Below are 15,145 nucleotides of genomic sequence, written 5' to 3' on the forward strand. Positions count from 1 at the left end.
GCTAGGAGATGGAATAGGCCAAGACATGGCCCTTGGAAAATAACAGTTGCCTTGTAAAATACCACAAGGTACCCTTGGTGGTATTTTATGGGATAGCAACTAATTTTGTTATTGGTATAACAGCGTGTATCACAAACACAGATTTCATCCTGCAGTGCTTTCTCTGAAAACTGCCGGCAATCCCCGCAGGCTCGCGGGCATGGAGCGGCACCACTGACTGACCTCCATGAACCCTGCTGCCATCTGACCCAGGAGAGACATTATGGTGAGAACCTCTTAACCAGCAACCACCAAATATTCCAGTCACACTCATAAAACAAATTGCCTTGAAATGCTAAAAGCATGCCAGAAATAACATAATTCCTTCAAAGGAGTCAAGTTAGTAAGTTAGAGCACGGAGACTACTGTCCACTGCTATAAATGTACAGTCTTAAATTCCCCCAACCAAACCACCTCCATGAATATCAAGTAAGCGTGCCTCCAGAGAGCGTGGAGTACTGGAGTTTTCATATCTAAGCTTATTATTCCTAATATCACAGAGACACTTCCCTGAATTGTCCTTCTCCTTCCCAAATTCCCCATCTGACCAGATGTCTTTCTCTCTCTTGCTTTCACCTGTCAATCATGTTCACAGCTGAAATTTGATTTCTCTCCCAACAGTAACCTTAGATGAAATATTACCATAGGGGTCAGAACTGTCTGAACCTTGCCATAAAAGTTCGTTAACTCTTCTGAGACCCAAGAGCTATTTGCTTAAAAGTAACAGATTTTGCTGCTGGTTTTTTTTTCTATAATATGTGAAAGCGTAACCACAAAATATTGGAAGGAAGGCACAAGGAATTGTCCCGGAGAGCAGCAGGCTAAGCAAGTCCTGAGATCACAAGTGTCCATCAGGGAAAAAGCTTTTGCTTTTTTATTATATGGCTAACAAGAATGTATATCACTTATATTATTTATACAAATCTAATAGTCACATACATAAATTACGGGAACCACGAAAGTTTTCCTGTGGGATTACTGAAATTAGAACCGTTACACTAGGAACAAGGTGATGGAACATGTGCTGCACCTTTGCAATGAAAATACGTACTTAACATACTTCAGCTGAATCACGACATGCCTCTGTTCTTGCAAAAAGCACGGTGCACTTTAAGCCCTCACAAAAAAACAAGTGGTCTGGTTTCCCTCTCATTTACAGTGGTGAAACACAGGAAAAAAATGCATTGCAGGCAAAACCCTACCCAGGGTGTTCCTCGGGGAAGTGAGAGGAGCATCAGGCTCAAAATGAACCTCTTCTGGTGCTCCTTGAGAAACCTGTCCCTGCAGCCTATACACCAACAAAAACTCCCCTCGGTGCTATTTAACGTAGAGTCTAGAGCACCAATTACATCTTCCCCATCCTCACTCAAATTTTAAATAATAAAAAATAACAAATAACAAATAAAAAGAATAAGGAATAAAGAATAAGGAATAAAGAATAAAGAATAAAGAATAAAGAATAAAGAATAAAGAATAAAGAATAAAGAATAAAGAAAGCTTAATTCCATGAGCTAATAAAATTCAACGCTTTTCTAATAGCACGTAACTGTTGATCAAAGTGCGGTAGGCTGTATGGCAGCCTGTGTTCTTAACTAAAATAGGAGGTTTCATTAAAAAGTCACACAGGAATCTGTCATTGCAACCTTGGTGCTCATTTAAGCCACTTAGTATTTTTTATAGTCAAGGTCAATAAAAATCAGATTCCACGGAAAAAATAAAGTGCCTGTTTGAGTCTAGCAGGGGAAGGGACTCCAAGTCTAATTCCCACATTTTCATTAGTGGCATATTTTTTAGCCAATGTTGACAGACTGAATGAACACGAATTTCCAGAGGAAAGCAGTGCTGTGAATTAAACTCTACTGTAATTTGTAAGTACAGAAGTCGTCTAACACAGCCTCATGATTTTCATCAAGATCTGAGGGAGATCTTCAGAAGACCCATCCTTAATCCCCGTAGCTGGTGTCTGAATGCTAGCATTTGAAGAAAAAGAAAGAAAACGTTTGCAAAGGATTATATTTGAGTTGTGGGACACGGGAGAGCTGCCTGGCTGACGAAAGTACAAAGCCCCATCATTGCAAATGGTTCTTGTAGGCACCTGAACGTCAGCCTCATTCGAAAGCCCAGGAAACTGCACCACAGACTGTCACCGGCTCCTCAGGGTCGGCCAAAAAGCACCACTTCAGCAGCAGAAAAGAAAGCAGCGAAATTACCACCCCTGCTGAAATATGTCAAATTGCTATGAAAATGAAAACGTACCTTTTTTTTTTTGACCTCAGGTAACAGGGATTTTCACATCACCGTTGTAGATGATTCTCTCGGGTACCTAATTTAGTAAATATATTAAAATAAACCATTATTAAAAGGGATTTTTAACATTTTAAAACATGTCTGTCATGCCACTGTGGTACAGAATAGGACCTTTTATATTCAAATCCTAAATTAAATTTAGAAAGTCTCTTGTACTGTTTATTAACTGTGAGTGAAGAAGAAATTAACACAGTTTGAAGTGAAACATTTCTAGCTCACACATCTAGTCTTTACTTCACATTAATAACAGGAGACTCTTACTGATGAATTACCTAAAAAACACATATTTTTGCCTCACCAGTGAATATCAGCTTCTAAGACCTGAAAGCATGTAGCTTTCTGTATTTCTTTCTTAATGATTGTTATTAGCTGCACTAATGTAATTGGCAAAATAATAATCAATTTTTGTACACACTCCATTATTTTCCAGCCAGTAGTTTAATAACAAAAGCAGAGCTGTCATTTCTCCCTGCGGTTACTCACACTGTACAAATTCATCCTGTCAACACATATTTAAACTCTAATTTAAAAAAAATTCAACATAGAGTGAATATTTGTACAATAAGTGAGATAAGTCAGTGAGTCAATCCACATTTCTTAAATATGGATATTTTGTTGTGTCCCTTATAGTTCACTTTCTCTCCCTGAGTGTGCATACAAAGGCGTATACATATATTTTCTATAAACCGCCTGCAGGAATGCTTCAGCTCCATCCATTTATTGTAACGGTACAGCATAATCAGAGCAAGGATAAACCACAAGTCTGATCGGTTCGAATGAAAAAAAAAGGCAAGACAAACGATAGGCGCTTTTTCAGCATTTTGATTCCAGATCAGCTCTGCAGCTTTGAAAACAAAAGTCCGCTGCACGTTTGGTGCCAGCTGAATGATCCCTCTCCCACATCCCACCCAAAGGTGGGACAGGCGCATTGAAATGCTCCCCGCATGCCACTGAAAGCAACGTTTCTTTTTTTTTTTAGTTTTCCTTTTTTTTGGTTTGTGTTTTTTTTTTTGAGAAAGGGGATGGTGCTTCCTTAAATGCAATACTTGGCATATGGCCCAGGATCTCTTAAAGCAAATGACTCCCGTAGACCTTTGGTGTCATTTTCCTCAAGATGACCTCTGCTTTCATGCCAATCGGTGAATCCATCCTGTTATTAATGCATGGGGCCGAGAGGAATAGGTCCTCAAGCCTCACACCTGAAGAGCATTCAGAAAGCGATGTGGTCAGCCTGCTTTTAGCAGTCTCAGCCTTTGCCGAGGCCATCCCTTCTCTAAAACCACAACCATTCAGCCACATCACAGGAGACCTGAAACAGGATGGCACCAACCCGCTTTCACCGGCAAGGCGCATTGATTCATTTAGCAGCTTTATTTAACTATCAGTTTATTAATAAGGGAAGAGTCAAAGAAAGTAAGACAGCGTGAAGGCAGCCAGAGACACTAAGCAGATTTATTAATTTAAGAAGGCTGATCACTTTCCTTCATTTTATCTGACAGAGTTGGTGCAAGAGAGTTATACTTCAGTAAGTTTTCTACTCTATACTGTGCTATTTTAAAAGGGTTTCACAATAAAGGAAGCTGAAAGACTGTGCACAGTCTGGAGACCGTATCTGGTGTGACAGGAATATAGTATTTTAGCCGTATTTAATCTTACAGTATTCCCTGCTCTACAATGACTTTGCAGGAGGAAACCCTACAGAAAGGAAAATCTGTTCATCCCACACCGCAAAACACTGAATCGCGTTGCAGGCTCCAGCAGCTCTTCCTACATATTAAAATGCTTTCATCAGGGAATTTGGAAGCAGTTAAGTTAGGGGGGAGAAAAAAAAATACTAGGTCCTGTTTGGTTCACTTTCAGGCTCATTTTCCTTGTCACTAATGTTTCACCGCAACAGCTCCAAGTGCTTGAGGGAACAGGGGCTGTTTGCAGTGGAGCGCACCACAGCTTTAGAAGCTGATACCAACAAATAAAACTGATTCTATCCCCATCCCCTTTAACATCATGACAGCCCACTGTCAGGACCTTGGCAAGAACTTTTGTTTCAAAACTGGAGAAGCAGGGTTCAGGCTGCAGGAAAGTGAATCTGCCTGCTTTCGTATAGAAAAGGGCTTTAAGCTTAATCACATACACACTCCAAGATACATCCACATAGATCTGGGAAACTCAGCCTCAGAAAGCGCTGTTCTCTGTACTTCAGATTCATTAGAAGCCATGAAATGTAAATCCTGCACCCCCCCATCTTGCACCCTGCAGAAATCTTAGGGCCTGATCCAAAATGTCATTGAAAAACCTCCTTTTGATTGCAGTGGGGTTTAGATTAGTCTCCGTGCGAGCACAGGTGAAAAGAAAAAAGGAAGGGAAAAGAAAAGGAAGGAAGGGGGGAAAAATTAAGAACAAGAAAAGAGAAAGGAAGAAAGAGGAAAAGAGGAAGAAGAGAAGAGAAGAGAAGAGAAGAGAAGAGAAGAGAAGAGAAGAGAAGAGAAGAGAAGAGAAGAGAAGAGAAAGAGAAGAGAAGAGAAAGAGAAGAGAAAGAGAAGAGAAGAGAAAGAGAAGAGAAAGAGAAGAGAAGAGAAAAAGAGAAAAGAGAAAAGAAAAGAGAAAAGAAAGAAAAGAAAAGAGAAAAGAAAAGAATAAAAGAAAAGGAAAGAAAAGGAAAGAAAAGGAAAGAAAAGGAAAGAAAAGGAAAGAAAAGAAAAGGAAAGAAAAGAAAAGAAAAGAAAAGAAAAGAAAAGAAAAGAAAAGGAAAGAAAAGGAAAGAAAAGAAAAGAAAAGAAAAGGAAAGAAAAGAAAAGAAAAGAAAAGAAAAGAAAAGAAAAGAAAAGAAAAGAAAAGAAAAGAAAAGAAAAGAAAAGAAAAGAAAAGAAAAGAAAAGAAAAGAAAAGAAAAGAAAAGAAAAGAAAAGAAAAGAAAAAAGACTGAACAAAATAACAGGGGAAGTGCTCTATGAACATACCTAGGGGACGGTCAGCCAGCTGAAGCCGCCGGGGTGACACACCGGAGCTAAGCTCTGGATGCACGGACGGATCCTTTAGTTACGCACAGACTCCCCTTTTGTTCCAGGAATTGAATTTAGAAACAAACAAACAAGCAAACAAACAAACAACGGATGCTGCCCTCACCCTTCCCCGTCCCTCCCGGTCCCCGCCCGGGTCCCTGTCCGTCCCCCCGCCCCGCACCTGGCTCCGGAGGGACCCCGGGGCTGGGGCGGCCCCCCGAACCGTGCGGCTGTGAGCACCTCCACCGCCCCGGCCCGCGGGATGCGTCTGCCCCGTACCGGGGCCCAGGCCGGCCCGGCCGGGGCGGTGCGGGCGCAGCCCCTCGCCGGGCCCCGTCGGCCCGGTGCGACCCGGCCCCGCGGCTGCGGGCGGGGGACGCAGCCCGGGCCGCTCGCCCAGCAGCCCGCGGGCGCGATGGAGAGAGCTCGTCGGGGGAAGAGGGGGGTACCCCGTTATGGAGACCCCCCCTCCCCGGCCCGGGTTCTTCCCAAGAAGCAGGGCGTTAAGAATCCGTGCCAGAACTCTCCCGACACCTGCGGCTCCCCCGGGCGAGGCAGGTGCCGGCGGGCAGCGGGGCGGCAGGCGTGTGTGCCCCGCGGTGCTGGGCACCCTGCTCTCCCCGACAGCCCGCTGCCCTCCCGGTTAACACCGAAAACCAAGGGATGAGGGGCAGGGAGATGCCAGAGCTCCCGCTGAAATAGGGTGTGGAGCCTTAACGCCTCCATGCGCAGGCACTTACATTTCTGCTTTAACGGGGGACAAGCTGCTGAGAACATTTTTCAGGACTGTGCTTCTTATGAATTAACAATTGAGAGCGGCAACCAGGGACACTCCATTCCCTACCCCCGCTGGAAACTTGAAGACACTGCTCGATTTGTTGTTTGCTGGGTATTTTTTTTCTGCCTCGTGCAGAAACACCACTTCTAGCAAACTTCTGCTCTGGCTTTGATTCCCTCCACGCAAGACATCTTATAGAGATGCATGAAAAAATTTTAAAAAATAAAATAAAGGAAATCATGTCACAAAGTCCACAGGGCTTCAAACCAAGCAGGGAGAGAGGCAGGGCAATCTCCATCCCCGTAACTCACTTCACCACAACTATAGGCCTGCACACTTCACTGCTGCATCGGAAGTGGCACGGGTTTAAAAGCTAGACTTCGGGAAAAAAAAAAGTGGGTACAGCAACAGTGAAAGAAAATGATCATTTCAGAGAGCGATAAGATACGGGTGGCTTGCATCGAGGGCACCGAGACGTTATCACACTGTGCCGGGTCAACCTGATACGGTGGTAGATAGCTGGGGCTGGAGCCGGAGCTGCCTATCTGCCGTTACACCCGGCTACAGCCTCGCTGATCCCTGGCCTTTTGCTTTTCACTTGAAAAGTTAAGTCACATCCTGGACTATTTTTGCATCGTGTTGGCTTAGAGCTCACAAATCTGAATGCACTCAGCCCTCAGAGAGTGACAAATGTTATTCTCGGTCCTCCCCCACAATTTCAGGCAGTCAAGAATTAGATGCGGCAGAGTGTACAGTATTTTAATCTATTGATTTGTATCTGCTGTGCCTGAAAAATTCATTAGAGGAGCCTTAAAAGTGTGAAGTGGTCGAGTGCTCAGCTCCCTCCCGAAAAGACGAATTCTCTCAACAGTTGCGCACCTCTGCCACGTCCTGGGGTGTGCTACCTCGTGTTATTCATACCGAGACCTGCACTTAAAACAGCTATCTGAAGCATTTGACTACAGACAGCTCGAGTGTGTTTGTGTGTACAAGCAGGATTGTTTTTTGTCCCGGCTGAGCAAACAAAATCTATGCCACTCTCCATAGCTACCCCTGGAATGCCCAAGCCTCACGGCAGCCGCTCACAACACAGTGATTCGGAAAGAGGGAGGGAAGGAAGTTTATTAGAAAATCTTAATTCCTAACATTGAAGTATGTAGGATTATTTTTTTTTCCCTGCGTGAAATTTTAAATTCAGCCATCTGAACAGGTGTCAGAAACAGTGGGTCCATTTAGCTCCTCTGATGATTGGAGTAATAAATATAGAGGATTTCCTTTCAATGCAGCACATGCTGAAATGACACCAATGTAGTTCTGGCATCTGAGCAGATAATTCTGATATATGCATCATTTCCTCCCTAAATCCAGGAAGCAGCTACACTTTCTATCTGATATTAGTATATTATGTCAAATAGAAATTGGTATTAAAATTATGAATGATTCTAGATCAAGAACTTCCTACACACTACGCAGAGGGAGGGGGAGGAAACAGCTGCGCAAAAGCTTTCAGAAAGGAAAGGAAAAAAAGAGCTGGGAAAGTTCATTTTTTAAACTAAAAATTTGCTGCCACGTTTCGCGTGGGGGTAGTTTTCAAGTGGCATTTTGATTCAGCGCAGGCATTTTTGTTTTAAAAGGGTGAAGAAGGCTTTCTAATAAATAAAATCCCTCACCACTCTGTTTGCAAACGGGCGCTCCTCACACAGCGCCTGCCCAGCGGTGGCGAGAAATTGTTCAAGAAATAAATATACACCGGTGTGACCGGGATATTTCCCTCCCTTCTCCCCTCTTTTTTTTAGGATGCGGTCCGGGATGACATTTCTCAAGCAGGGAAAACGCTGCAGCACAAACACAAAAATACTCCTGGACCCTGCTCAGCAGAAGCCCAGAGGTCAGGCAGAGGGTTATGTTTCATTTTAGGGGGGGAAAGGAAAAAAGGCTCAAGGGTAAGGTGGGATGGGAGGGAGGAGGGGGCTGAGCCGCAGTGCACACCATTTCCCAGCCAGCAAAGGGCCGCTCTCCGTGCGCGTATCTCCCAGCACCGGTCACATGAAAGTTCTTTGTAATGTAGTTAATAAATGGGAAAGCACTATAGGACTATGGGAGAAATAGGACGTTGTTAGTGATGGAGGGATTAAGACCATGCATGCCTTTTGACAGACGATTGCCCGGCTCGGGCAGCGTTCCCCCTGCTTTAGCCAGAGAGGTACCTGAGGGAGAACAGCAGGATCCTGCTCCCCTTTGAAATCCCCAGGGATTGTACCTCCGAGCTCAATGGGAGCAGGATCGAGGCCAGAGTCAAGCGAGGGGTGATTAATGAATGTAGGTTATTCAGAGCAGAGCGGTTCCAATTAGTCCTCAGCAAGCAGTCCTGCGGCAAAGGTGGGCGCTCCCCTGCAATGATTCATACAGAGAACCCCAATACTCGCTTTGCTTTAGCATTAAATACTCGCTTCGCTTTGCATTAAAACGTGCATCTATTCCCCCCCCTTCAGTTGGGACAGTTGGCATGTTTCAGGCTGAAATTCAAGTGCAGCCTAAGGAAGGCTGCATTTTTTTTTATTTGCAAAGCAAGATTGCAATGTGTCTTAACGATGCCAAACTGGGAGAGAGCCTTTTTTCCCTCTCAGGTTGGGTGTGTGATGGGAATTTTCCCTTTTGCACTCAGTCTATTTCTAGGAAGGATTTCTCTTATCGCTGTTCAAACAGGGTGGGGTTTTTTCCCTCCGAGAAAGAAGATACTTGAGGGAGGCAGCAGTGCTCCCCTCACTCTGCGCTACTCAGTCGATTCACAATACTTTTAAAATCCTAGCGCCTGCTCCTAACTTCGCCTGCGAGGAAACCTGGAGCGGCAGAGGGGTGCGTGGATGAGGCTGGACCAAAAGTGGGTCCCGCTCCGGGGGCTTGGGGCTCCGCGCTCCCGTGGGGGCTGCAGTGCCGCTTCGGCGGGGGCTTTGCTGAGGAGAGGCCTCGTCCCTTCCCTTCCTGAAGGCAGGGCTCCTTCGGGAGCTCTCAACAAGGGCAGCAGCGAAACCTCTAAGTGACCCCCTGCAAAAAAACCTGGGCATCAGTAAAGGCTCAGCCAGGGAAGAGGAGATGGGAGAAGGAATAAAAAGCAGCCCTGTCTTTATGAGAGGAGATAATTCTCTGCTTGGCCAATAGCAACCAGTTTACCCACAGATTACACATTAACCAGAAAATGGAACTCGAATTAACCAGAATCTGGAGCTTGAACCATTACTCAAACCCTGGTGCAACAGCAGGTCAGATGCCAAAGGGCAGGTTGGTGCCCCGGCGCTGGGGAGGGGCGAGGCGCAGCATCGGCATCAGGGACCACGGCCACCGATGCCCGCTGTCACCCACAGCGGGGACGGGTGTCCATCCCCTCCAAAGGGGCCTCAGCAGGAGCAGGTTGACCTCCAGCAGCACCCAGTGCCCACTGACGCAGGCTCTCATGGGTGCAGGCACCGCAGGGGGGCTCAGGGCCGCATCCTGACCTCGGCACACAGGGCAGGATGGGGTCGAAGCCACGGACTGGACCAAACGGGCAGAGGAACGGCAACAGGTCCTCTCCTTTCAGTGCCGCCGGTGCCCGGGAGGGATGACCTTACAGCTGGGAAGAAGTTGCACCAACAGCAGAGGGAAAAAAATAAAGGAAAAATAAAAAAAGTGCTGGGTTTGTGAGCCTGGGTCTGGAGATAAAACTCCCATCCTGGAGGGGCTGGAGCATCCTTCGGAGAGGCCTCTGCTTCTCAGATAAACTGGGCAGATAATCCCATTCAAAGAGCAGGAGAGGACTCTGCAAGCGGACACTGGAGGCTCTCGGGGAAGGTGGCTTTAAACGAACAGGGTCGAGGGTTCGAGGAGCCTTTCGAAGTTGAAATGCCTTTTGACATGGAGAACTACAGTGAAGAGGGGCTCGGAGACCTGAACATTTCTAGCACATTAACCTTTGGATTGATTGTTTAGGACAAGTAACTCTCAAAAGTTGGAGGAAGTCCTTTGAATTTTTTTTTCTCTGCTCCTCAGTTCTGGGCTTTCTAAGGCCTGTAGCGGGGGGGGGAAAAAAAAAAAGGGAAAAAAAAGAAAACCACAGGGCAAACGAAAGAAGGGGGAAAAAAGCAAAGAAAAGAAAAAAAGGAAGGCAGTATGGACCCAAATGGCAAGAAATCTTTCGATCTAGCGTTAAGTGGCTCTGTGACAAGCCAAGCCTGATGCGGTGTCATCTCTTACTAGAGACAGGCATGCTTTGCTGGGATCAGATGATAAGAGGATGTGAAGTCTTCCCTTTCACTTCACTCCATCATAAAACAATCAAAATATAGGGCCGTATCATGTCATCAGGTTTTTAAGCAGACCTCCCCTTTGAGATCTCCTAAAACCTGGTGGGATGATCTGAGTCACTGAAACTGAGCTCACTGCAATACTGAGAAGCCAGAAGGAGCACCTGAAAGCTCACATTTTTCATCTACCTGAAAGATAACTTGATTTCTAGCGGGCGACAATTTTCCATTTTACACGAAGCTATCCTTTTCCTCCTCCCCTCCTGAATATTATTGAGTCCAGCTCTTGTATCAGCATCACCCCTTCGCCAGGCAGCACGCTGAAGTACTGCTCTCGGAGTTATTGAACTTTAAACTACAGACTAAGAAACTGAGTACGGAATCAAAAAAATGCAGTTTATTATTGTAGATTATTCTCTCTTTTGATATAACCATAGAGTCGAAAATGAAAGAAAAGCACATAGGAACATCACACATGGTTAGTTAGTAACTCAAGATATAAAACAATTTTGCACAGCAAAATATGTAAAAGAAAAAGTAACTGACAAGATTTTTTTATATTTATTGTGGTAAGATTTACTTTCCATTTTTTTTAAAAGACAGGATATCAGTCCCTGAAAATAAAATTTGCTGATTATTGCCTTTAAAACTGTGGAATTTTTGAAGTTACAGAAAATCCAGTTCTGCACCACAATACAACTGTAAAAAAATCTGCATCATTTTAAAACTGTGCAGTAATGCCATCTTTATAACTGCATAAATTGTATTAGCGTTCTAAACAGGTTCGTAATTTTTTTTTTTTGTTTTTGTATTATATGCTTGCAGGTTATATCTTAGTGCAATTCAGTCCCAAATACTTCAATTTTGAAAAAAAAAAAAAAAAAAAAAAAACAACCCATACATTTTGAATGTAAAATACCCCTATAGATATAAACAGGGGTGCCTCCCCCTTTTAATACTTTGGTTTTCAAATACAGTCAGTGGTATAGCAAGGACTACATATACCCAACTTATATTTAAGTTGCAAGCACATGCTGCATAAACTACTTTTTAAAACAGTCCCGTTGCAAATTCTACCCCCCTTTACATCACGACAGTAAACAATTTAGTGCATCAATCTTTAAAAAAAATCTACATCTAAACAGACCTAACTCTTTCGAATTTATCTATAACATTCCTTTATCTGTAGCATACATTTTAACTGGGCTAACAGATGACAGAAACTAGAATTAAATTATATACTAGGAACCCAGAGCATTCCACATTTGACAATGACCAAATGCAAAAGGAAAAAAAAAAAATGGGGCAGATCACTTAAAATTAATTTTTAGACTGTTTTAGGCAACAGCATGGTTTCAATGTCCCCCCCAAGTGGGATGTGAATTTTGTTTTTGAACATCTTTCCAAAGTTCTTTTTTGTGGTTTTTGTATTTTTTTTGCCACATTAGGTTATCAAAATCCATTCTGGCATGTTTTTTGAGAGGGAATGCTTCAGTGCATTTAAAAGGAAGTCTGAAGTTTTGAGTAACTCAAAGCAGTTTTAGAGCAGATGCAAACTTTAATGGGGAGGAAGAGGAGGAGGAAGATCAAAGGTTGCACTTTTTTGCTTTCAACCCAAAAAAGTGATGAGGCAATAAAACAAAAGGATGAATGCCATGCCATAATAGTCTCCAAAAGTCCATTTCCAAGCAAAAGAAAAAAAAAATAATTATACCGTACATGACCAGCATGCAGGGTTTTTTATTAATATAATGTCTCTTTTTCATAGTCTTTCGAAACAGTTATAGTTCATTGTTGCTAAGACAAAATAGCAAGCGTAATGCATGAGATGAGTATGGGATTCTAATGGCAGACTAAAGTCTCACGTTTGGCAGATTAAGGCCAAAACTCACATGAACACACCGAAGGTTGATGCAGGCTTGATTTTGGCAGGTTGATCTAGGCATATCTCTAGTTTTGCACAACAACGCTAAAAACTGATGGAACTCAGCAAGCTGGAGTCTAAAAATTTCACATTGTTTTTGTATTTTTTGTTTTTGTTTTGGTTTTTTTTGTATTTTTTTTAGTTTTATTTTTCTTTTTGCAAAGCTCAAATCTCATATGAAGAACTCAGGATGGCAAAAAAAAAAAAATCTGACTTTTTGGACACAGCAAGCTCAAAAGAAAAAAAACCCTCATGAACTTAAAAATATATATATATATAATGTGGATGGCAGGTTTCAAAGAAGAGCAAGCTTCATATGAAGAACTGAGTTGGTGGCGAGTTGGATCTTTTAAATTTTTTTTAAAAAAACCACAACAGCAAGCCCCCACAAAAATAAAAAAATAATAATAATAATAAACAGAAAGGAAACTCATGTAGAACTTTAGGTCGGCCAACACGGAGCCAGCCCACCTTAAAAAGGAAAAAAAAAAACCAAAACCCAAAAAACAACCCAAAAACCAACTTTGTTTTAAAATTGTTTTGAGGTTTTTTTTTCTAAAAAAAAAAGTAATACAAGGTGGCAAGCTGGGTTGTCGCTCTAGCAAAGCCCCCAACAACAACTCACACGGAGAACTTTTAGTTAAGGTGGCAAGGCTGTGGGAACTCACATGAAAAACTCTGGAGAGGAAGGGTTGTCGCTGCTGGATCCGTTTTCTCTGAAGCCATTGCTGACCAGCTTCTCGTATTTTTCCTTGTAGGCGTCCCTCTCCCGGACCAGCCTGGAGATCTCCTGCTTTAGGTGCTCCACTTGCTGCAGCAGCTGGTTCTTCTCCGACTCCAGGACGTGCCGCTGCTGGACCCTCTTGAAGCGGCAGGACTGGGCATAGCCCCTGTTTTTGAGGGTCCTCCTCTTCTGCTTCAGCCGGATCACCTCTTCCTTGCTGACGCCCCGCAGCTGCCGGTTCAGCTCCCGCACCGACATGGTCACCAGCTGCTCGTCGGAGAAGCGGTCGTCGAAGTGGAGGCCGCCGCCGCCGCCGCCGCCGCCGCCGCCGTGGTGCGGGTGGTGCAGCCCCCCGGCGCCGCCGCCGCCGCCGCCGCCGCCGCCGCCGGAGCCGGCGGCCGAGGAGGCGGAGGAGGGCGGCGCGCTGCCCGGCGCCGCGGCGTGGGGGTGCCCGCCGCCGCCGCCGCCGTGGTGCGGGTGGTGGTGGTGGTGGTGGTAGTGGGGCGCGCCGCCCTGCGCCGCCGCCGCGGCGATCACCGCCGAGACCACGGCGGCCGCCGAGCCCATCTCCTCGGCCGGCACGGAGCCGCCGGCGCCGGCGGCCGCGGCCAGCTGCTGCCCTCTAGCATAGCCATCGAAGGCGCCGGGCAGCGGGTGGTGGCTGCTGTTGATCAGCGCCTCCACCGCGTCCTCGGGGCTGAAGCCCAGCGCCTCCGGGTTGAGCTGCTGCGGGTAGCCCGTCATCCAGTAGTAGTCTTCCAGGTGGGTCTTCTGGTCGGTGCCGGAGCCGGGGCTGGGCGCCGAGAAGCTGGGGGACGGGGGCACCGAGCTGCAGGGCGTGCTCATCGGGGTGGAAGAGAGCGATCCCCCGGCGATCAAGCGGCCGCACTGGCTGATAATGCGATCGGTCTCCACCGGCTCCTTTTTCACTTCAAACTTCATCAGATCGAAGTCATTAACATATTCCATGGCCAGGGGACTGGTGGGCAGGTCGGAGCTGCTCATTGCCAGTTCTGATGCCATCCTTTTGCTGCTGACAGTCCTCCAGAAAGGGTGCGCTCCGGGAGCGAGGGGACTGCTCTGAGTTGCCACCGGGTGAGCCAGCTTGATTTTTGGCGAGCTCCGCTCCGCTCTCTCCTGCCTCTGCCTCTCGCCACGGCCCCTCGCAGCCTCCGCTCCAATTCGCCCCGGCTGCTCTCGCTCCCGCTCCGCGTTATCCTTTGCAGAGTCTCCGCTGCCGCTGATGCATCAGAGCGAGGGGCTCTTGCTATTCGCCTTTTGCATAAAGGGTTTTTTTTTTTTCCTCCTCTCTCCCTCCCTTCTCTCTCTCCTCTCTCTCTCGTTTGCAGCTTGCAAACTGCAGCTGGAAGTGTTAGCTGGTGGTGTTGCGAGTAAATTTTGTTGTTGTTGTTGTTGTTGTTGTTGGGTTGGTTTGTTATTTTTAACACTTCATGGTGCCTTTCCTCTGGGCTTTCTCATGCAAAGTGCAGAGCGAGGAGAGAGGTTCATCGGGGAAGGGAGGAGGCAAAAGAGCGAAGGCGAAAAAAAAGCAAAGTCGATATCGCAACCAAAATAATAATAATAATAATAATAATAGTTTAAAAAAAAGAGAGAGAGGAAAAAAACCCTCGACCCCAAAGCTACAGCAAGAAGATGAAAAATATTTTAAAGGTTTCATCCAGCAGGAGAGTTTAAAAGCATTGCTGAGTTTTATAGCGCTCCTGACGTCAAATGGGAAATTGACTCGGCGGCCGGACCAATGGGCGGCCGCCATCCCAGCCCTCATTAGCATAATAGTATAGAAACAAGGAAACTTTTCGGAGCTGTCAATCAGGGCCCATCAGCTGACTGTCAGCTGGGGAGCGCCTTAACCCCTTCCTGCCCGCCGCCTCCCGCCGGACTCACCGGGTAAGCGGGTGCGGGACGGGCCCGCGGCGGGGCCGCTCCTCCCGCTCCGCTCCGCTCCGCTCCGCCCCGCCGCCGCGCCGGGACGGCCCCGGCCGCCGCGCTCCGCGCCGCCGTGCGCGCCTTCGGGCGAGAGCCCTGCCCCGGGGCGGGGTGCCCGGGGGCTGCCCCCGCCCGGGCGGGCACCTGA

At 46.2% G+C, this 15,145-nt stretch overlaps 1 protein-coding gene across 3 annotated transcripts in view; it reads right to left on the minus strand.

Moving 5' to 3' along the window:
• The window catches only part of MAF (MAF bZIP transcription factor), a 193,346-nt gene extending 178,565 nt beyond the window's left edge, over nucleotides 1-14,781 (minus strand). For 2 of the 3 annotated variants that reach the window (XM_072872406.1, XM_072872405.1), the window contains exons 1-2: nucleotides 12,995-14,780; nucleotides 2,296-2,362 (exon numbers count right to left, since the gene is read on the minus strand). In XM_072872406.1, coding sequence (XP_072728507.1) covers nucleotides 2,329-2,362; nucleotides 12,995-14,073 — 1,113 coding nt within the window. In that variant the 5' untranslated portion in view covers nucleotides 14,074-14,780 and the 3' untranslated portion in view covers nucleotides 2,296-2,328. Of the gene's footprint in view, nucleotides 1-2,295; nucleotides 2,363-12,994 lie in introns of all 3 variants that reach the window. The other variant, XM_072872407.1, reaches the window with a different exon arrangement.
• Between the last annotated feature and the right edge of the window lie 364 nt (nucleotides 14,782-15,145).

The sequence above is a fragment of the Ciconia boyciana genome, chromosome 9, assembly GCF_034638445.1.
Source record: "Ciconia boyciana chromosome 9, ASM3463844v1, whole genome shotgun sequence".
NCBI classification, from domain to species: Eukaryota; Metazoa; Chordata; class Aves; order Ciconiiformes; family Ciconiidae; genus Ciconia; species Ciconia boyciana.